This window comes from Lepidochelys olivacea (assembly GCF_965140295.1).
Source record: "Lepidochelys olivacea isolate rLepOli2 genome assembly, chromosome: 3".
In the NCBI taxonomy this organism is placed as follows: domain Eukaryota; kingdom Metazoa; phylum Chordata; order Testudines; family Cheloniidae; genus Lepidochelys; species Lepidochelys olivacea.
This window is the reverse complement of record NC_140413.1, coordinates 90,836,266-90,853,573: the sequence shown is the minus strand read 5'-3', so window position 1 is coordinate 90,853,573 and position 17,308 is coordinate 90,836,266. Positions and strand designations below refer to the sequence as shown.

Genomic DNA, 17,308 nt, shown 5'->3' with positions numbered 1-17,308 from the left:
ACAAACAGGGCTCCTCTCTCTCTCTCTCTCTCTCTCTCTTTCGCTCTTCCTCATTCACCATAATAGCAGGATAAGATCACTCCACTTAGTTTTCTTTTCAATGATAAGGAGTCATGTGCCCTTTCATTGGTCGGCACCTTTGTCTGAGTGGTTTAATAAGAAACTGTTAAATAGATGTTGTGCAATTTCAAGACAAGTGATCCAGGAAGCCCCAAAGCCATAGAATGGATGGATTATAAACAAGGATTTTATTAACACTTAGAACATAGAAAACTTCCGCATTTCAATCTGGCATCTAAAATCCAAGGAATCTATGAGGCTGAGACAAGAAAAGTAGCAGACTGCCAGATGAAACTATTGTTGAAGCTATGAGGAACTTTAACCTGTGGAAGCCTAAGATAGTCAGTCTTATTTCTGTTTACTGCATATGGATTTCTACAGTATATTGTTCTTTCCTGATTAATTGTCAGAATTTATGTACAGGTGGCCTGGTAAGTTTTGGAAAAAATTATACTTAACTCTTAGATATATGATGGTTGTTACCACAATTAGCATTTTCTAATGCAAACCACTTTATTTGAAATTGTACGTAAAGAATCTATGTGAGCAAAACTGGGGGCTGAAATGATGTTTTTAAAATTGAGTTTGCAGTGGAAAAATGGATATCGTATCTATTAAAGGGGAAACCCAATTAATCATATTCCATCTGAATTTTATTTCCCCTCTGTTACAATGACACATCAGATTATTATAACTAGAAGAGACTACAGGAAAAAAAACAAACAAAAATTATTTTTTTTCAGTTTCTTTTTTAATAGACTATCTAATCTACAGCTTTTGCTGTAAAATTAGCTAGTCAAAATAGCCTTCTATTTGTATGGGTCTTTCAGACAGCAACATGGAAGAATAAAACATTTTAAAAATAGGAAAGTGTAATTGTAAAATCACAACAATTGGCAGGGGACTTAAGTGCAGAAGTGGTATCTAAAACTGTCTAGCTTTCAAGTTGTTGGTGTCCCTTTAAGTAGAAGAGTGGGTTGTTATATCTTTAATCTTATGTTTTTGCAGTGTTCCTTTGGGTAGTGAAGTGGAATTTATTTGTTTTCCTTCTGCTGATGCATAAAGATGATAAGCCCAAACTCTTACTGAAACCTGATCAATAACTATGCTTCAAATTTCATTTTTATTTGGCTTACTATGTTGACTGATCTTGTCTAGAAGACCATGTACTTGTGCTCTGTAGAAATGATTTTGTGTGTCTTCTGACTAATTAGCTCTGTCAGTACTGAAAAATATACTGATTATGGACATGAAATGTACAGGATGGGTGTACCAGGTACACAATCTTATTAAAATGGCCAGTCTTTAAAACCTGTTTCTGATGCATAAAAGAGCCCTGGCAGCAGTGAAAGGGTTACTCATCTTTCCTGCTATGAGCTTAGGATGTAATAATATCCCGAACAAGGATTCTCTGATTAATTTTTAAATAAATTCTTGATGAGAAATGCTCTGTCACTCTTCATAGCACTCTTCTTTAAAAGCCAAACATGTGGCATCCATGTTCCATATGCCACTTAAAAATATTGTGACAGGTACTGAAATGAGAAAAAGCTGGTCTCAAAGTCAGTACAGTTCAAAGTTTCCATTTCCCCATCCAAAGGGTACATGTGTGATCACACCTGCTGTGGGACTGTTTTGCATCAGAGGAGGGTTCTTAACCATTGCCACTCTATACGCCTCTTATCCTGCAAATGCTTGTGCATGTTCAACTTCTCTCATGAGACTAGTCCTATGCTTAGAGTTCAGCACATGCCGTAAGCGTTTGTAGGATCAAGTCCTATGACCCCACATTCACCTACTCAAAGCTGGTTAGATGCATCCCAGAATCATTTGCACTTCTGAAGAGGTGCTAATCTCGCACACTTCAAACTATGTGCTCTGGGAATAGGAACCATAGTTCTGAGGCACTTTTGGTACCAGAAGAGAATCAGTTGCCATGTGATTAGGTACAGCCATTTCAGAAGGAGGCCAGAAGAAAAGCATTTGTTTTAAAGAAACAAAATCTAGAACACGCATTTTGGAGGTCAGACCCAGTTGGACTTGTGCCATTTGTGTTCCAGGTTTGTTTATGAAGCATTTATTATTGTCTCAGTAAATCAGAATAAATCGGAGACCGCTCAGAAAAGAGTCACAAGAATGATTAAAGGATTGGAAAACATGCCTTATAGGGGCTCAATCTATGTAGCTTAGCAAAGACAAGGTTAATCACAGTATATAAATACATAGGGAATGGGAATTTGATAATGGGATCTTTAATTTAGAGACAATAGTATAGCAAGACCCAATAGCTGGAAGTTGAAGCTAGACAAATTCAGACTGGAAATAAGGCATAACATTTTAACACTGAAGATAATTAACCAGTAGAACAATTTACAGAGTGTCCTGGTGGATTCTCCGTCGCTAGCAATTTTTAAATCAAGATTTGAAGTTCTTTTAAAAGATATGCAGTAGTTCAAAAGGAATTATTTTGGGGAAGCTCAGTGGCCTTCAGGAAGTCAGACTGGATGATCAAACTATTCCCTTCTGGCCTTAGAATCTATGAATCAGGAGACAAAGGTCCACATTCCTCCTTGAGATAACTTAATTGGCTCCGGCTGACTCCACCAACTTCCAGATCCTAATGAGTCTATGATTCAAGCAAGCAAGAAGCAATTGACATTTCAATAATGGTTTTAAAAGTTTCATGTGAGGGGGAAAAAAATGGAAGGAAGGAAGGAAAATGCTGCTATTTTGCTATTTTTTTTTTAGTGGAGGAAGTACTGAATATCTAAACTAACTTATAAATACATATATTTTTTCATTTACAGGAAGGAGAGCTTGTCATTAATACTTGCAATGTTAGTGACATCAGTGTAGCTGTGAGTAATGGTTTGCATTGTTACTTATATTATTTCTGTGTAGATAACTAGGGTGCAATGGTCACATTATCTGGTTATAGCTTTGTCAACATGGTGGATCATATTAAGACTTGACGTAAGTGGTGGCAATTCCCTTGATTACAGAGGAGTTACATCTAATTAGTGCAGGCCTGAATTTGGCATATTCTTAAAAAGACAGAGGTTATTTTTTTAAAAGTAAATTTGCCATAGTGGAGCATAGGTGCTCTATTCAGGCTCCTATTTCAATTCAGGGTCTACAAAATTCAGAATGAAGAAATATTTGAGATAAATTGAGTCCCCATCAGAATCAGTGCTTCCATGTATAGGGTGACCATATTTCCTAAAGTACAAATGGGATGGCCCGGGGCTTGCCCGAGCTTGCCCCCCACCTCCACCCTCCCGGCCAGCAGGGCTTTACAGAGCTGCTGCCACTTGGGGCTGGAGCTGACTCCCCCTTTCACCCCCCCATGCCATCCAGGCTGGGGCTGAGCATCCGAGCCCTGTGCTGATGAAGTCTGGGGCTGACCCCCACAAGCTCCATGCCTTCTGTGGCTGGGACTGGGGTTGAGTGGCCAAGCTCCATGCTTCTGGACTCTGGGCCTGGGCCTGGGTCCCGCTGCCTGGCGCCTCGTGTTGCCACCCCCACCCCCAATGTTCCTCTGTGCCCCACTTCCGGTTGCGCTCGACGTTTTTTGTAAACTGAGCATTTGTTCGTTTGCTCTTGCCAATTGATCAGTTTGCAAGAGCAAACTGGACAAATGCCCAAGAAATCAAAGATGTCAAAGAAATCAGGACATCCAGCACGGAACTTAAAAAGGGGACTGTCCCGGCCAAAATGGGAAGTATGGTCACCCCACCCATGAGAGGCACATAATTGTTACTATTGCATTCTGGGTAGTCTAGTGAATTTAAAATAACACACCCATTTTATTTTCTCATAAATCTGACAGGGAGGAAACTGAAAATACTATTTTTAAGATGTTGTGTTAGACTTCTATAGAGCTATAAATGTTTGGGTTTATACTGGAGATCTCTACCAGTTAACACAAACTTTTGATGGGGTGATTTTTGGAAGGAGTAGCAGCCTTCAGGAGAGGTTCCCTTAGAGATCTTGGATCTCTAGCACAGTTCATCTTGATAGCCACAGGCCCCTTAAAGGCTCATTCCCACTTATTTGCTGGATGCATGGAGGATTCAATCATCAGTGTTATCCACAATCTCTAGTGAATTACAGTCTCTCTGCAAATGGCCTCGGGTACGGCTGGGGTTGGGGGTGGGGGGAAAGGGGAGGTGGCAGGGGTCATAGAATCATAGAATATCAGGGTTGGAAGGGACCTCAGAGGTCATCTAGTCCAACCCCCTGCTCAAAGCAGGACCAATCCCCAATTAAATCATCCCAGCCAGGGCTTTGTCAAGCCTGACCTTAAAAACTTCTAAGGAAGGCGATTCCACCACCTCCCTAGGTAATGCATTCCAGTGTTTCACCATACTCCTAATGAAAAAGTTTTTCCTAATAGCCAACCTAAACCTCCTGCACTACAACTTGAGACCATTACTCCTCGTTCTGTCATCTGCTACCACTGAGAACAGTCTAGATCCATCCTCTTTGGAACCCCCTTTCAGGTAGTTGAAAGCAGTTATCAAATTCCCCCTCATTCTTCTCTTCCGCAGACTAAACAATCCCAGTTCTCTCAGCCTCTCCTCATAAGTCATGTGTTCCAGTCCCCTAATCATTTTTGTTGCCCTTCACTGGACGCTTTCCAATTTTTCCACATCCTTCTTGTAGTGTGGGGCCCAAAACTGGACACAGTACTTCAGATGAGGCCTCACCAATGTCGAATAGAGGGAAACGATCACGTCCCTTGATCTGCTGGCAATGCCCCTACTTATACAGCCCAAAATGTCACTGGCCTTCTTGGCAACAACAGCATACTGTTGACTCATATCCAGCTTCTCATCCACTGTAACCCCTAGGTCCTTTTCTGCAGAACTGCTGCCTAGCCATTCAGTCCCTAGTCTGTAGCAGTGCATGGGATTCTTCCGTCCTAAGTGATCATGTGAGCATGAAAAGCTAGATAGTCACAATGTTTACTTGGCCATGCAGCAGTGCCCCCTTACTCACCTAGGTGTCTTTGCTCAGATCGAGAGTTGTCAATTATCATGATTTTCTTACCCTTTGTGATTTTGGTGTTTTTCTTAAAGCCCCAGCTCTTGGAGTCAGGTGATTGTGAAAGAATGTCAACTTTCTTTTTTTTAAAAAAAGGAAGTTTGTAGAGTTCCTGGATGGAGAGAAAAGATTTAAATGTAATTAACACAATTTCAAAACCAGAAGATAATAAAAAAATCCAACATTTATTATTATTTTTTTTAAGTCTCATGATGTTAAGCCAATGTTATGATTTTTGGAGGGTCTGTTTGTGAATGTTTTGGGCTGTTTATGGCAAATTTGTTCCTTCTCTCTCTATCAGTGAGTCAGGAGTAGACTTGAAAGGACCACTTGCTCCACCCTGGCCAGATCAAGGAAAGAGCTTTATGATGGGGGTGAATTAATTAATTTACTTCCTTCCTGGAGCAAAAGAGAAACTGGGGCTCCCTTGGCCAAAATTCATTCTTTGCTTTGTTCCTGGAGCTTTGCAGCAGGTACCATCCCTCTCTCAGGGCAAAGTGTAAAGCTACAGTCTAGACCAAAATGATGGACTTGCACACCAGCCATTACAGTAACCTCAGTCAGGATGGCCGTGGCAAGGTCCTGTCTAGAAGTGGCTGTGTGGATCACTCACACAAACTTCTGTGTTTATTCATTATATTAATTTTTAGGGGAAACTTTCAGGAGTTTTATCTGTCTATCTAGGCCCCATTACCACAGTGTCTAAGCATCTCAAAGTCTTTGACGTATTTATCTTCACGAGGTAGAGAAGTGCTGTTACCCCATTTTACACATGGGGAACTGATGCATAGAAAGTCTACATTTGCCCAAGGTAATATCAGAAGTCTGTGGCAGAGCAAGAAATTGACCCTAGGTTTCCCAGGTTAGCATCCTAACCACTGGACCATCCTTCTTCCTTATTTGTCTGACTGCAGCTTTTTAAAAATACTAACTATTCACTGTCTTTCTTGCAGTGCACACAGGGATGTCGATTTTGGAATGCAACAGTACAAAAAAGCTGCTCACTGCAATGTGTAAGTACTGTATTAGTCATGGTTCCACTTCCTATGCTTTGATTTTGTCTGATAAATTATCCAAAAGTATTCTACCAAACCAGTCTTTTTATAATAAAAAATGTAATAGCCATAATTTTTTCCCCAGTAAGTTGATATGTTTCTTATTGGAATATGTAACATCATATTATTAGTTCAGAAGTCTTTGAAATAGAGTACATTAACTTGGGAACCACTAGTTGTTGGCAAGGGGGTACCTTCACAATACAAACCTGCATTATGTCTGCCACAGTGTGGTGGGAACAGAGAACACTAACATTCAATGAAAATTAAACTCCCCTGCTGGGTTTTCAGTCTGTTAAATTGTCAGTGTTCAACACCTTTCTGCACCAGGCCCTTTTAGACTCCTATCTGTACAATCCATGTTATCACCATGTTTCCTGCTGTTAACCAATAGTATCTGGACAAGAACTAGCACAGGTTCTGGGACAGTTGCCAGGGAAAAGTTTGAAGTCGCTTTCTCTCTGAGGGGAGCTGGGTTCCTTTTCTTGAAAAATCTGGAGTTCAGTCAGACTTGGCGTAATTCAAATGCTGGCCTTCCAGTTTTGAATTTGGATTTTCTTCTTTTTAGCCATTTGTCACTGAAAAGCTTTTGCTGTGTACTCTCTGTGTGTAAGAAATGTCTGATGATACTACCTTATTTGGACTATTGAAGGACTATATTCCTGCTAAGCATATCTCTTTTTGTTTGCTTCTCTACAGAATCAGACCTACGTCAGAGCATGTGAGGTAAGTTAAATACCGATGAGACCAGTATAAACACCCTAAAATGATAACTTCAGTTCACACAGCAGAATGAAACACAGCTAAGATTCCCAAAATTTTAAATCCAGGTGTCTGATTGTGTTGTGCAAACCCTGTGGCATTACATCACTGTTTTCTTGTTAAAAACATAAGATACACAGTGTACATTGGCCCAGAAGTGAAGCTTGAATGTAGATGTGTATGGATGAGATTTTCAAACAGGGGCATAGATTTTCTTTTTAATTTTAAGCCTGTGAAGGAGAAAAGATGGTCTGGTGGCTAAAGACTGGACTGGGACTGAGTTCTGTTCTTGGCTATGCCACAGATTTCCTGTGTGATTTTGGGTAACATGTTAATCTCTGTGGGCCTCAGTGTCCCTTCTGTAAAATGGGGTAATAACTCTTTTCCTCACAGGGACATTATGAGGCTACTTCATTGATGTATGTGAGTTGCTCAGATACTGCCGTGCTGACTGCCATAGAAAATGTCTATAAACAAGCAATGCAATATTCTCACAGCTGTTGAATAGTATCTTTTCCCAAGAGTAGTCCCATTAAAGTTAGTGGGAGCACTAATGGAATAAGGTGCTACTCAACATGAATAAGGGTGCCAGAATCTGGCACTTAAAGGGGGAACTTCCACCAATAAGGATTTCTTGGTTTCATGGGGAATAGATGGCAAATTTGCTTTTAAAAACCTCCAGGGAAATTTTTTTTTTATTATTCTTCTCAGCAAGAGCCAAAATCAGTTTTAGGGCTGTAGCAATTAATGTTCAGTAGGAAAAGGAAGAAGGAAAACATGAAATAAAGAAAAAAGACAGGAAATATGTCTGTTGAATGGAGCACTTTACAGTTTCTTCAAAGCAGTACAAACCAGTTGATGCGCATATGTTTAAAGAGAAGGTGTGCCCATAGCCTAAACATTCTTGACTGTCAATGATTAAGACATTATGTAGACCTGCAGCTGACAGTTTGTAAAGGATCAACACTAGGGTGACCATATTTCCTATGCTGAATACGGGACACCTGGTAAAATTACTCATATTCAAGTGAGTTCAATGGCAATCAATCAGAACTATGCAGTACAAACATTCAAATTCACATCAAGTTGACTGAGCCCCTGTTTAAAAAGAAATACTGCATAGTTGGATTCTTTTTATTTACCTTCTTATCTTTAAGGCTTTAGGGTTCACACGGGGAGGGGTGACCGCCCCACTCCCATACACCTCTCTCACGGGGTGTGGGGGGGCGACAAACCAATCCGACTCTCTCTGCCCTCCATGCCTGGCTGGGCCCCCGGGATGGACCCACCTCTCCTGGTACCTGGTGCTGTATCTTCCTGAGGCAACATGTGGTGCTAGGAGGGGTGGGACACAGGATCACATGCCCCCCTCCCCAGATTTCTGCCAGGTTCACACCAGAATGTGGCCAGCAGCAGCCTTTTGGCACTGTGTGGGAGGGAGGGGACGGGAGCTAGAAGGTATGACCTGGCCCATGTCTTTGCAGCGCTCATCTCTGCTTTCCCGACTTTGTCCGTCCCCGTCCCCCCCCCCGCCCCATATGTGGCTGGAAGCAGCTTGTCCCTTCCTGCCTGCACAGTGTTGAAAGGCAGCTAACACCTCCAGGCTGCTACTGGCCACCGACATATCCCAGCTGCCCTGGCTACAGTGCAGGCTGGAAGGGGTTGAGCCCTAACGATGCATTGTGCACCAGGGCCCAGGGAACCTCACTGCAGGGGCTTCATGGAAACCGGCCAGAGAGGTGACTCAGCAGGGGAGGGTGCCTGGGGCTCTGGGGGCAGGACACAGGGCAGGGGTGGTGGTGGTGAAGAGGATACTATGCCCCTCTCCCAGGGGCTGCTGTGGAGCCTGCAGGTTCGGGGTGGGCACAGGATAGAAATTGCTTCCTCTCCCCCCACCCCCATGCTCCAGAGCTTACCTGAGTGGCAGAGAGGCTTCTCTGTACTGCGCTGTGCGGGGCTTTGCCACATGCAGGGCTTGGCTCCTCCTAGCCAGCACCCTGGGCCAGAGGATCTTGGGCTTTCCCTGGATCTGGCCAGCAGCAGGACTCCCCAGTACTGATGCGGAGGGGGGAGGGGGGAAGAAAATACCAGACAATTTTCCCATTTTTAAGAAAAAGTCTGGACACCTACAAGAGGGCTTAAATATGGGATTGTCCCTTTAAAAATGGGACAACTGGTCACCCAATTCAACGCTGTCCTAGCAGCACACAGAAGCATGACTGCTGGTATTTGTACTGTTTGCTTTTCCTTTACCAAGATATTTCTCTTGGAAACATTGTGCCTTGCTAATAATATTAAAACACAAAGAGCCACTTCTTTAATGCATGAACTTGGGAAATAAACCTCTACTTTGTGCTAGGACAATTTTCTCTTATCAGTTTCAGTGAGCTGCAGGAAGTGTGTACAGTTGAATCTTTGAAAGTTACCAAGACAAACAATGCCACCTAATATAGCACATCACCTTAATGACCCCAAAGTTAATTATTACTTGAGAGTTGTTTGCTGTATGAACAGAGATTATAAAGCTGGGACATTTTATCTTCTTCAGCTTTTGTAAGCCAGACAATCTTGCAGTGTAAATGACCCTAAATAAAATACAGCAAAGCAAATGCATTCTCACGGTGGGGGAGCTTTGTCTGGACTGGCATAAAAAACAGGATAGTAGCTCCTTTAAGGGTTCCCCTCCTTTGGGAATCGGGAGGGGGAGGGGAGAGGAGAAGGCATCACCTGAATTGATGGGCAGGCCGGTGGGACTCAGGTAAGCGATTGGCCCCTGCACACCTGGGGGAATGTATATAAATCCTGCCCCTCCAGCCTGAGCCCCCTCTCATTCCTGACTAGCAGTCAGAAAGGCAAGCTGGAGTTATTGCTTATTTAGTTATTGACTTTCAGTGAGACTCAGGCTTCTATGTGCTTAAGTCACGATTAAAAGTAGGCTTAGGATTGTCGGTCATTTGGGTGCCTTAGAAAGTTTTACCCTCCGCGTCTCAGTTCAGTGGAGCTGTAAAATAGAGCTAATGAGGCTTCCTTTGTCTATCTTCTCTATTTAGATGGTAAGCTCTTTGGGGCAGAGGCTCTCTACTTACGATATACATATTCAGTGTGGGCTGCATTGGGGCTCCGGGGGTGGTTAAGACCTATAGACACAACTATAACACAGACAAAAAATAATAACAAGAAGTTAGATGGTAGATGTGTTTTTAAAGAAACTTCTAATACAGCGTATTGACCAAGAGCAAGAAGCATTTGTGAGAAATAGGTGGAGCAAGAAGGGCTGGGCTCAGTGTTCAGGCCTTCTCATCAATAGTAAGTTAAATGGGCTATATTCTGCTTCCCTTCCTCAGATATTCTCACTGAAGTCTTAAATGTGTAAAGTGAGCAGGAATTGTCCCCAGATTTCTGCATTGCAGCAAATGGGCAATATAGGGAATACAGAGCCTGATCTAATGCCCATTGAAATCAATGGAAAGACTGACAGGTTTCAGAGTAGCAGCCGTGTTAGTCTATATTCGCAAAAAGAAAAGGAGGACTTGTGGCACCTTAGAGACTAACCAATTTATTTGAGCATAAGCTTTCGTGAGCTACAGCTCACTTCATCGGCCGATGAAGTGAGCTGTAGCTCACGAAAGCTTATGCTCAAATAAATTGGTTAGTCTCTAAGGTGCCACAAGTCCTCCTTTTCTTAATGGAAAGACTGCCATTGATGCCAATAGATTTTTGGAATGAGCCTAAGGTGTTAATGTTTTTAGAATGAATATAACTACTTTTGTGGTATTCCTGTGTATTAGAAATGTGTCTGGATGCTTCTAACAAGACATCCCATTGAAGCAATACTAACTGGCAAGCTCTCTGTCTTATACAGAGAGTTTCCTGTAAGTTTGGCTGCAGCTGTGCAGAGGAAGCTTATGGTGCTGAAGTACAAGGTAAGCATGGACATAGTGCTGTGTAGTAACCCAGGGTCTGCTGAACTCATTTCTAGGAGTATCCTTTTGCTTTTGTTATATGATTTTCTTTGAACAGGGCCAGGAAAGTCTTGTTCCTTTTCTGATTCTTACACAGCTAGTGTAGCTTAAAAGTAAAGAGATGGCTGCTGTATTCCAGAAACTTGGGAATTTTTGGATATAAATGCAGAAGTTTATGGTGGGATTTTCAAATGCACTCAGCTATGGCCCAACTCTGCTTCTGTTGAAATTAATGGTAAAAACTCCTTTTGATTTCCATGGGAGTAATTAGGCCAATGCTTAGTGCATTTGAATCCCACCCTGACTGATCTATGTATGAGTGCTGGAACAATTTGTCTCATGGAGGTGCTGAGAGCCACTGAACCAAACTGAAAACCCTGTATTTGTTGGAAACCAATTCAAGCTGGGGGTGCGGCAGCAGCTTCAGCACCCCTAGTTCCAGCACCTATGGATCTACCCGATCTGACTGGAAAAATTTAGGGATTTCCATTCAGCAAAGCTTTATAGTAAAAGCTTTGCTGAGCGCTGTATCATAATAAAAATATATTGAAGCGTTCGCATGCTGCCCATTGCTTTGGGAACTTGATGCCTCACATTCAGTTTCAAAACAAGCATGTATATACTAAATATGGGTGATACCAGGGGAAGAAGATTTATATAAAGTTGCACAGTGAACCCATGCTTTGCCTGAATGGAAATATATTCAAAGGCATGACTGAACAGGTACACTTTACTTTGTGTCCTAATATGATCAAACCCTGTCTCTGACAAGATGTCGGACAGCAAGTGACACAACTGGTTGCATTCTTCTGAAAAGTTTTGCTGTCAGCCCCAGAAAGGTAAATCGGAGGGACTAAAAGCACGAATGCCCCACATCAGATCTTCCCAGCTATGACAGGACATAGGGAGGGAGCCATATTGCGATGGTTTTAAGTTACAGTATAATTCTGGCATTCCACAAATATGCATTGAGAAAAGCAGCCCTGATTTTGTTTATGGACTAGGGACTTCACTTAAACCAAACCAAACCAATTAAGAAAGTATTTCTGATTTTGTCACACATAGTACTTTCATCCTGGTTGCAAAATTCTAAGTAGAATGGTATCAACATTTTAAATGGAAGATGTCCTATTCTTTATTCCGTGTCTAGTTTCTGTAGTGTCTGTCATCTGCAAGTTCATCATTTGACAGGTCATCCAATCATGACCTTCCACAGGATCATTTAAATATTGGTCCCCAATCCAGCAAAACACTAAGCATATGCGATAGTAAAACACTTCACTGGGACTATGCATGTGCTCAAAATTAAACACATGCATTAGTGCTTTGCTGGTTTGGGGACCAGTATTTTAAAACATGTGTTTAACTTTGAGCATCCGAGTAATCCCATTGAAGCATGTACGTGACTGCACACGTGCTTAACCTTAAGCACATGCTTTAATGTTTTGATGGAAGGGATTTCCCTTCAAAGTTCTACCCATCACTGAGTGGAGAAGGAAGTGAGGACAGTAAAGAAATGGACAGATCTCCCAAAGCTTCCAATTAAGGGATATAGCTTAACATAATAGGCCAGATTCACCACTAACATAGATAGGTATATCTCCATTAACTTCAGTATAGCTGCACCCACTTACACCAGTGATGCGTTTGGCCCAGTTAATATTAATATCAATTGTCTTATAACATTACTGTGGTTCATTCTGTAACTCTTTTCCTGATATGCATGTTTTCCATGTTTTTATCAGCTTCACAACTGCTGAATGTGCCAGGTCCCTGGGGCAAGATGCACTTTACTTTTACCCAATGTACTAGGTGTGTCACCACCAAAGTGTATTCCAGCTGAACATCAACCCTTCAGAGAATGCTGCTGCATTCTCCTACTGCCCAGAAGCTGCCACAGAATACCACTGGGAGAGGATTAATGACTTAAGCCCTGTTCATGTTTTATTGGTTTTTCCCCTCAGATTATTTGAACTCACCCACAGCACCATTTGCATCTACCATTGGAAGCCACAACGTGGCACTGAGGTGGAAGTCGGCTAATATCTCTGGGGTGACATATATTATTCAGTGGAAGTACAGTCAGCTCCCTGGAGACTGGAGGTATGCTGAGGTAAGGGAGGACAAAATAAGTTCCAACTTATTTTTTAAATTAATCTTTTAATAAAACAACCTAGTCTAATTTACAATCCAGTCTTGATTCAATTGGAAAGGTGTTCTTCACTTCCTCTCCTCACCTATTCTCTATTATTCTTGTACTCTATAAAATAGTTGCCACATTTCGCACTAGAAGTGGCTCCATTTGAGTGGTGAATGACATGATTCTTGCGTATAATTTTGTTAAGATTGTAAAGCATTGGGGGATTCTTTGTGTATTTTTTTTATGTTGGTGGTGGATTGTTGGGGATGCTTTTTGTTTATTTTTGTTCTTGGATTTATTTGGGTAAAATGACTATTATGTTAAGTTTAAGTGTTTTTGTTAAGTACCCAGAAGCCTGTGGGTGAGTGACAACAATTTAAAATTTACTGATATTAATATATTTAATATTTTACTGTTTTAAGCAATTATTTGCTTAAAATTAGAATATTCTTTAAAATTAATTCAGGCTGGAAATTAGAAGGTTTCTAATGATCAGAGAAGTGAGTTCTGGAGCAATAGGCGTAGTAGGGGCAAACAACCTAACTAGTTTTAAGATGGAGCTTGATAACTTTAGGAGCAGGAGTGTATGTTGGGTCGCCTGCGATAGCACGGGATTTGATCTGACCCAGGGTATCTCTTCCAGGCCTATGTCCTATGTACCTAATATTGTGTTCCATCCATCCAATATTTGATGAAATTTGGCAGTGGGTTTTGAAGGAAGTGTTAAAGGAGGAATCAGTACATACTATTTAAGGAAAATGAATCACCTAGAACTTGTTCTGCTTATAAGAGAGTTAGGTCTGTGACATTCTAATATGTACATATTGTTTTATGTTGTCATATCAGGCTAGACTGACATCCTACATGGTCATTCCAGCTAGAGGAACAGTGATAATGATTATATGTATGTGTATTGATCTAGGTAGTATCTGAGCATTCGTACACAGTGAGTAACCTTCAAGCCTTCACAGAATATGAGTTTCGAGTAGTTTGGATCATCACATCTCAGATGCAGCTCTATTCTCCATCTAGTCCCAGTTACCGGACTCATGCATTTGGAGGTAATTACACTGTTGGTCACAGTTCAAGGGCAGTGCTAAAAAGTTTTAGTTTCTTTTGATGTCATGATTCTAAAGTAGAAAACTACTTACCATTGACTTTCATAAGAACAGCCATACTGTATCCTGTCTCTGACAATGGCCAGTGCCAAATGCTTCAGAGGGAATGAACAGAACAAGGTAATGTTGAGTGATCCATCTCCTGTCATCCAGTACCAGCTTCTGGAAGTGGAAGGTTTAGGGACACTCAGAGTGTAGGGCTGTGTCCCTGACCATCTTGGCTATTGGCCTTTGATGGACCTATCCTTCATGAACTTATCTAACTCTTATCTGAATCATACTTTTGGCCTTCACAACATTTCATGTGGATGAGTTCCACAGGTTGATTGTGTGTTGTGTGAAGAAGTACTTTGTTTTGTTTGTTTTAAATCTGCTGTCTATTAATTTCAATAGCAGAAGAAAACGTAGCAATGGCTGACATGTTAAATGCCTTTTTTGTTTCAGTTTTCACTAGAAAGGTTAGCAGTGATTGCACGATAAACATCAGTGTAAATTGTGTACGATCTGAGGCTAAAATAGGGGAAGAACAAGTTAAGACTTACTTAGACAAGTTAGATGTCTTTAAGTTGTCAGGGCCTGACAAAATACATCATAAAACACTTAAGGAACTGGGTGAGAATCCATGGAGGATGGGAGAGATCCCAGGGGCCTGGAAAAGGCCAAATATAGTACCTATCAATAAAAAGGGGAATAAGGACAACCCAGGGATTTATAGACCAGTCATCTTAACTTGGGTACCCAGAAAGAAAATGGAGCAAATAACCAATCAAGTTGTAAGAACCTAGAAAATAATAAGGTGATAAATAACAGTCAACATGTATTTGTCAAGAACAAATCATACCAAACCAAGCTGATATCCTTCTTTGATAGGGTAACAAGTCTTATGGATGGGGGGAAGCAATAGATGTGATAAATCTTGATTTTTCAGAAAGGCTTTTGATACTGTCTCACATGACCTGCTCATAAGCAAACTAGGGAAATACAGCCTAGACTAACCTACTGTGAGGTGGTACACAACTGGTTGGAAAACCATACTCAGAGAATAGTTATCAAAGGTTTGCAGTCAAGCTGGAAGGGCATATCAAGTGGGGTCCCACAGAGACCTGTCTCATAGATTCTTGAAATAAGCATGCCGAGGGTGCTGCCGCACCCCCTGGTTTGAGGTGGTTTCCATCATATGAAGCGTTTACAGTTTGGTTCAATGGCTCTCAGTAACCCCACTATACAAATTGTTTCAGTACCCCTGATCTGTCCTGGGTCCAGTTCTATTCAATATCTTCATAAATGATTTGGATAATGTCACAGAGAGTACACTGATAAAATTTGTTGATGATACCATGCTGGGAGGGGTTGCAGGCGCTTTGGAGGACAGGATTAGAATTCAAAATGATCTGGACAAACTGGAGAAATGGTCTGAAATAAAGAGGATGCAATTCAACAAGGACAAATGCAAAGTACTCCACTTAGGAAGGGATAATCAATTGCACAAATATAAAATGGGAAAAGACTTCCTAGGAAGGAGTACTGCAGAAAAGGATCTGTTTGTTATAGTGGATCACAAACAAAATATGAATCACCAATATACTACTCTTGCAAAAAAGCAAACATCATTCTGGGATATATTAAATACAAGAGTGTTGTAAGCAAGACATGTAAAGTAATTCTTGCAGTCGACTCAGAACTGTTAAGCCTCAACTGGAGTACTATGTCCAGTTCTGGGCACTATATTCAGGAAAGATGTGGACAAATTGGAGAAAGCTCAAAGGAGAGCAACAAAAATGATGAATGGTCTAGAAAACATGATCTCTGAGGAAAAATTGAAAGATTTGGGTTTCTTTAGTTTGGAGAACAGAAGACTGAGGGGGGACATGTAACCGTCTTCAAGTACATAAATATTGTTATAAAGAAGAGAGCAATAAATTGTTCTCCTTATCCACTGAAGACAGGACAAGAAGTAATGGGTTTTAAATTGCAGCACGGGAGATTTAGGGTAGACATTAGGAAAAACTTCCTAACTATAGGGTGTTTAAGCACTGGAACAAATTACTTAGGGAGGTTGTGGAATGTTTTTAAGAAGAGGCTAGGCAAATACTTGTCTGGGATTGTCTAGATTATATTTAGTTCTGCCTCAGTGCAGGGAACTGGACTACATGACCTGTCAAGGTCCCTTCCAGTCCTATATTTCTATGATTCATGGGTGACCCCAGTGTGATGTTGCACCCCATAATGCTTTATGGGAATATACTTATTCCAGTTATGTCATATATACTTTCATATGTTTTATGCTACATATGCCATGTAACATATCTCTGTAAAGGTTTGGGTCTACGGAATACATTTGTAGACCCCTTAATCATCTCTGGTTTGAGATAAAGAGTCTCAGTCTTTTTAATCTTTCCTCATAGGGAGGCTGTTCCATATCCCTAATCAGTTTCTTTGCCCTTCTCTGAACCTCTGCACCAATATTAATATATCTTGTCTGAGACAGAGTAACCAAACCTGCGTGCAGTGTTCAAGGAGTTGGCATACCATGGATTGATCTAGTGGCATTATGATGTTTTCTGTCTTATCTATCCCTTTCAGAAGCATATATTCATTATATGTTGTAAAATTGCAGACTGTTGGGTAATATTACTAAAGAATCTTTAGCTTAATCTGAAAGAGTTTTGGCTGAATTTTCAGTTATGATTCCTATGAGGACTTGTGGCACCTTAGAGACTAACCAATTTATTTGCGCATAAGCTTTTGTGAGCTACAGCTCACTTAATCGGATGCATTAAGTGGAAAATACAGTGAGGAGATTTATATACACACAGAACATGAAAAAATGGGTGTTATCATACACACTGTAAGGAGAGTGATCACTTAAGATGAGCTATTACCAGCAGGAGAGTGGGGGGCGGGAGGGGTGAGTGGGGAAAGAAAACTTACATCTTAAGTGATCACTCTCCTTACAGTGTGTATGATAACACCCATTTTTTCATGTTCTGTGTGTATATAAATCTCTTCACTGTATTTTCCACTGAATGCATCCGATGAAGTGAGCTGTAGCTCACAAAAGCTTATGCGCAAATAAATTGGTTAGTCTCTAAGGTGCCACAAGTCCTCCTTTTCTTTTTGCGAATACAGACTAACACGGTTGCTACTCTGAAACCAGTGACTTTT

At 41.1% G+C, this 17,308-nt stretch overlaps 1 protein-coding gene across 1 annotated transcript in view; it reads left to right on the top strand.

Annotated features, from left to right (window-relative positions):
- Positions 1–368: 368 nt before the first annotated feature.
- ROS1 (ROS proto-oncogene 1, receptor tyrosine kinase) overlaps positions 369–17,308 on the top strand; it is a gene marked incomplete at its 5' end in the record, with an annotated part of 105,893 nt that continues 88,953 nt past the window's right edge. The window contains 7 exons of the mRNA XM_084624929.1: positions 369–491; positions 2,868–2,918; positions 6,060–6,119; positions 6,861–6,887; positions 10,786–10,846; positions 12,850–12,998; positions 13,948–14,086. Of these exons, the coding sequence (XP_084481055.1) occupies positions 369–491; positions 2,868–2,918; positions 6,060–6,119; positions 6,861–6,887; positions 10,786–10,846; positions 12,850–12,998; positions 13,948–14,086 (610 nt within the window). The remainder of the gene's footprint in view (positions 492–2,867; positions 2,919–6,059; positions 6,120–6,860; positions 6,888–10,785; positions 10,847–12,849; positions 12,999–13,947; positions 14,087–17,308) is intronic.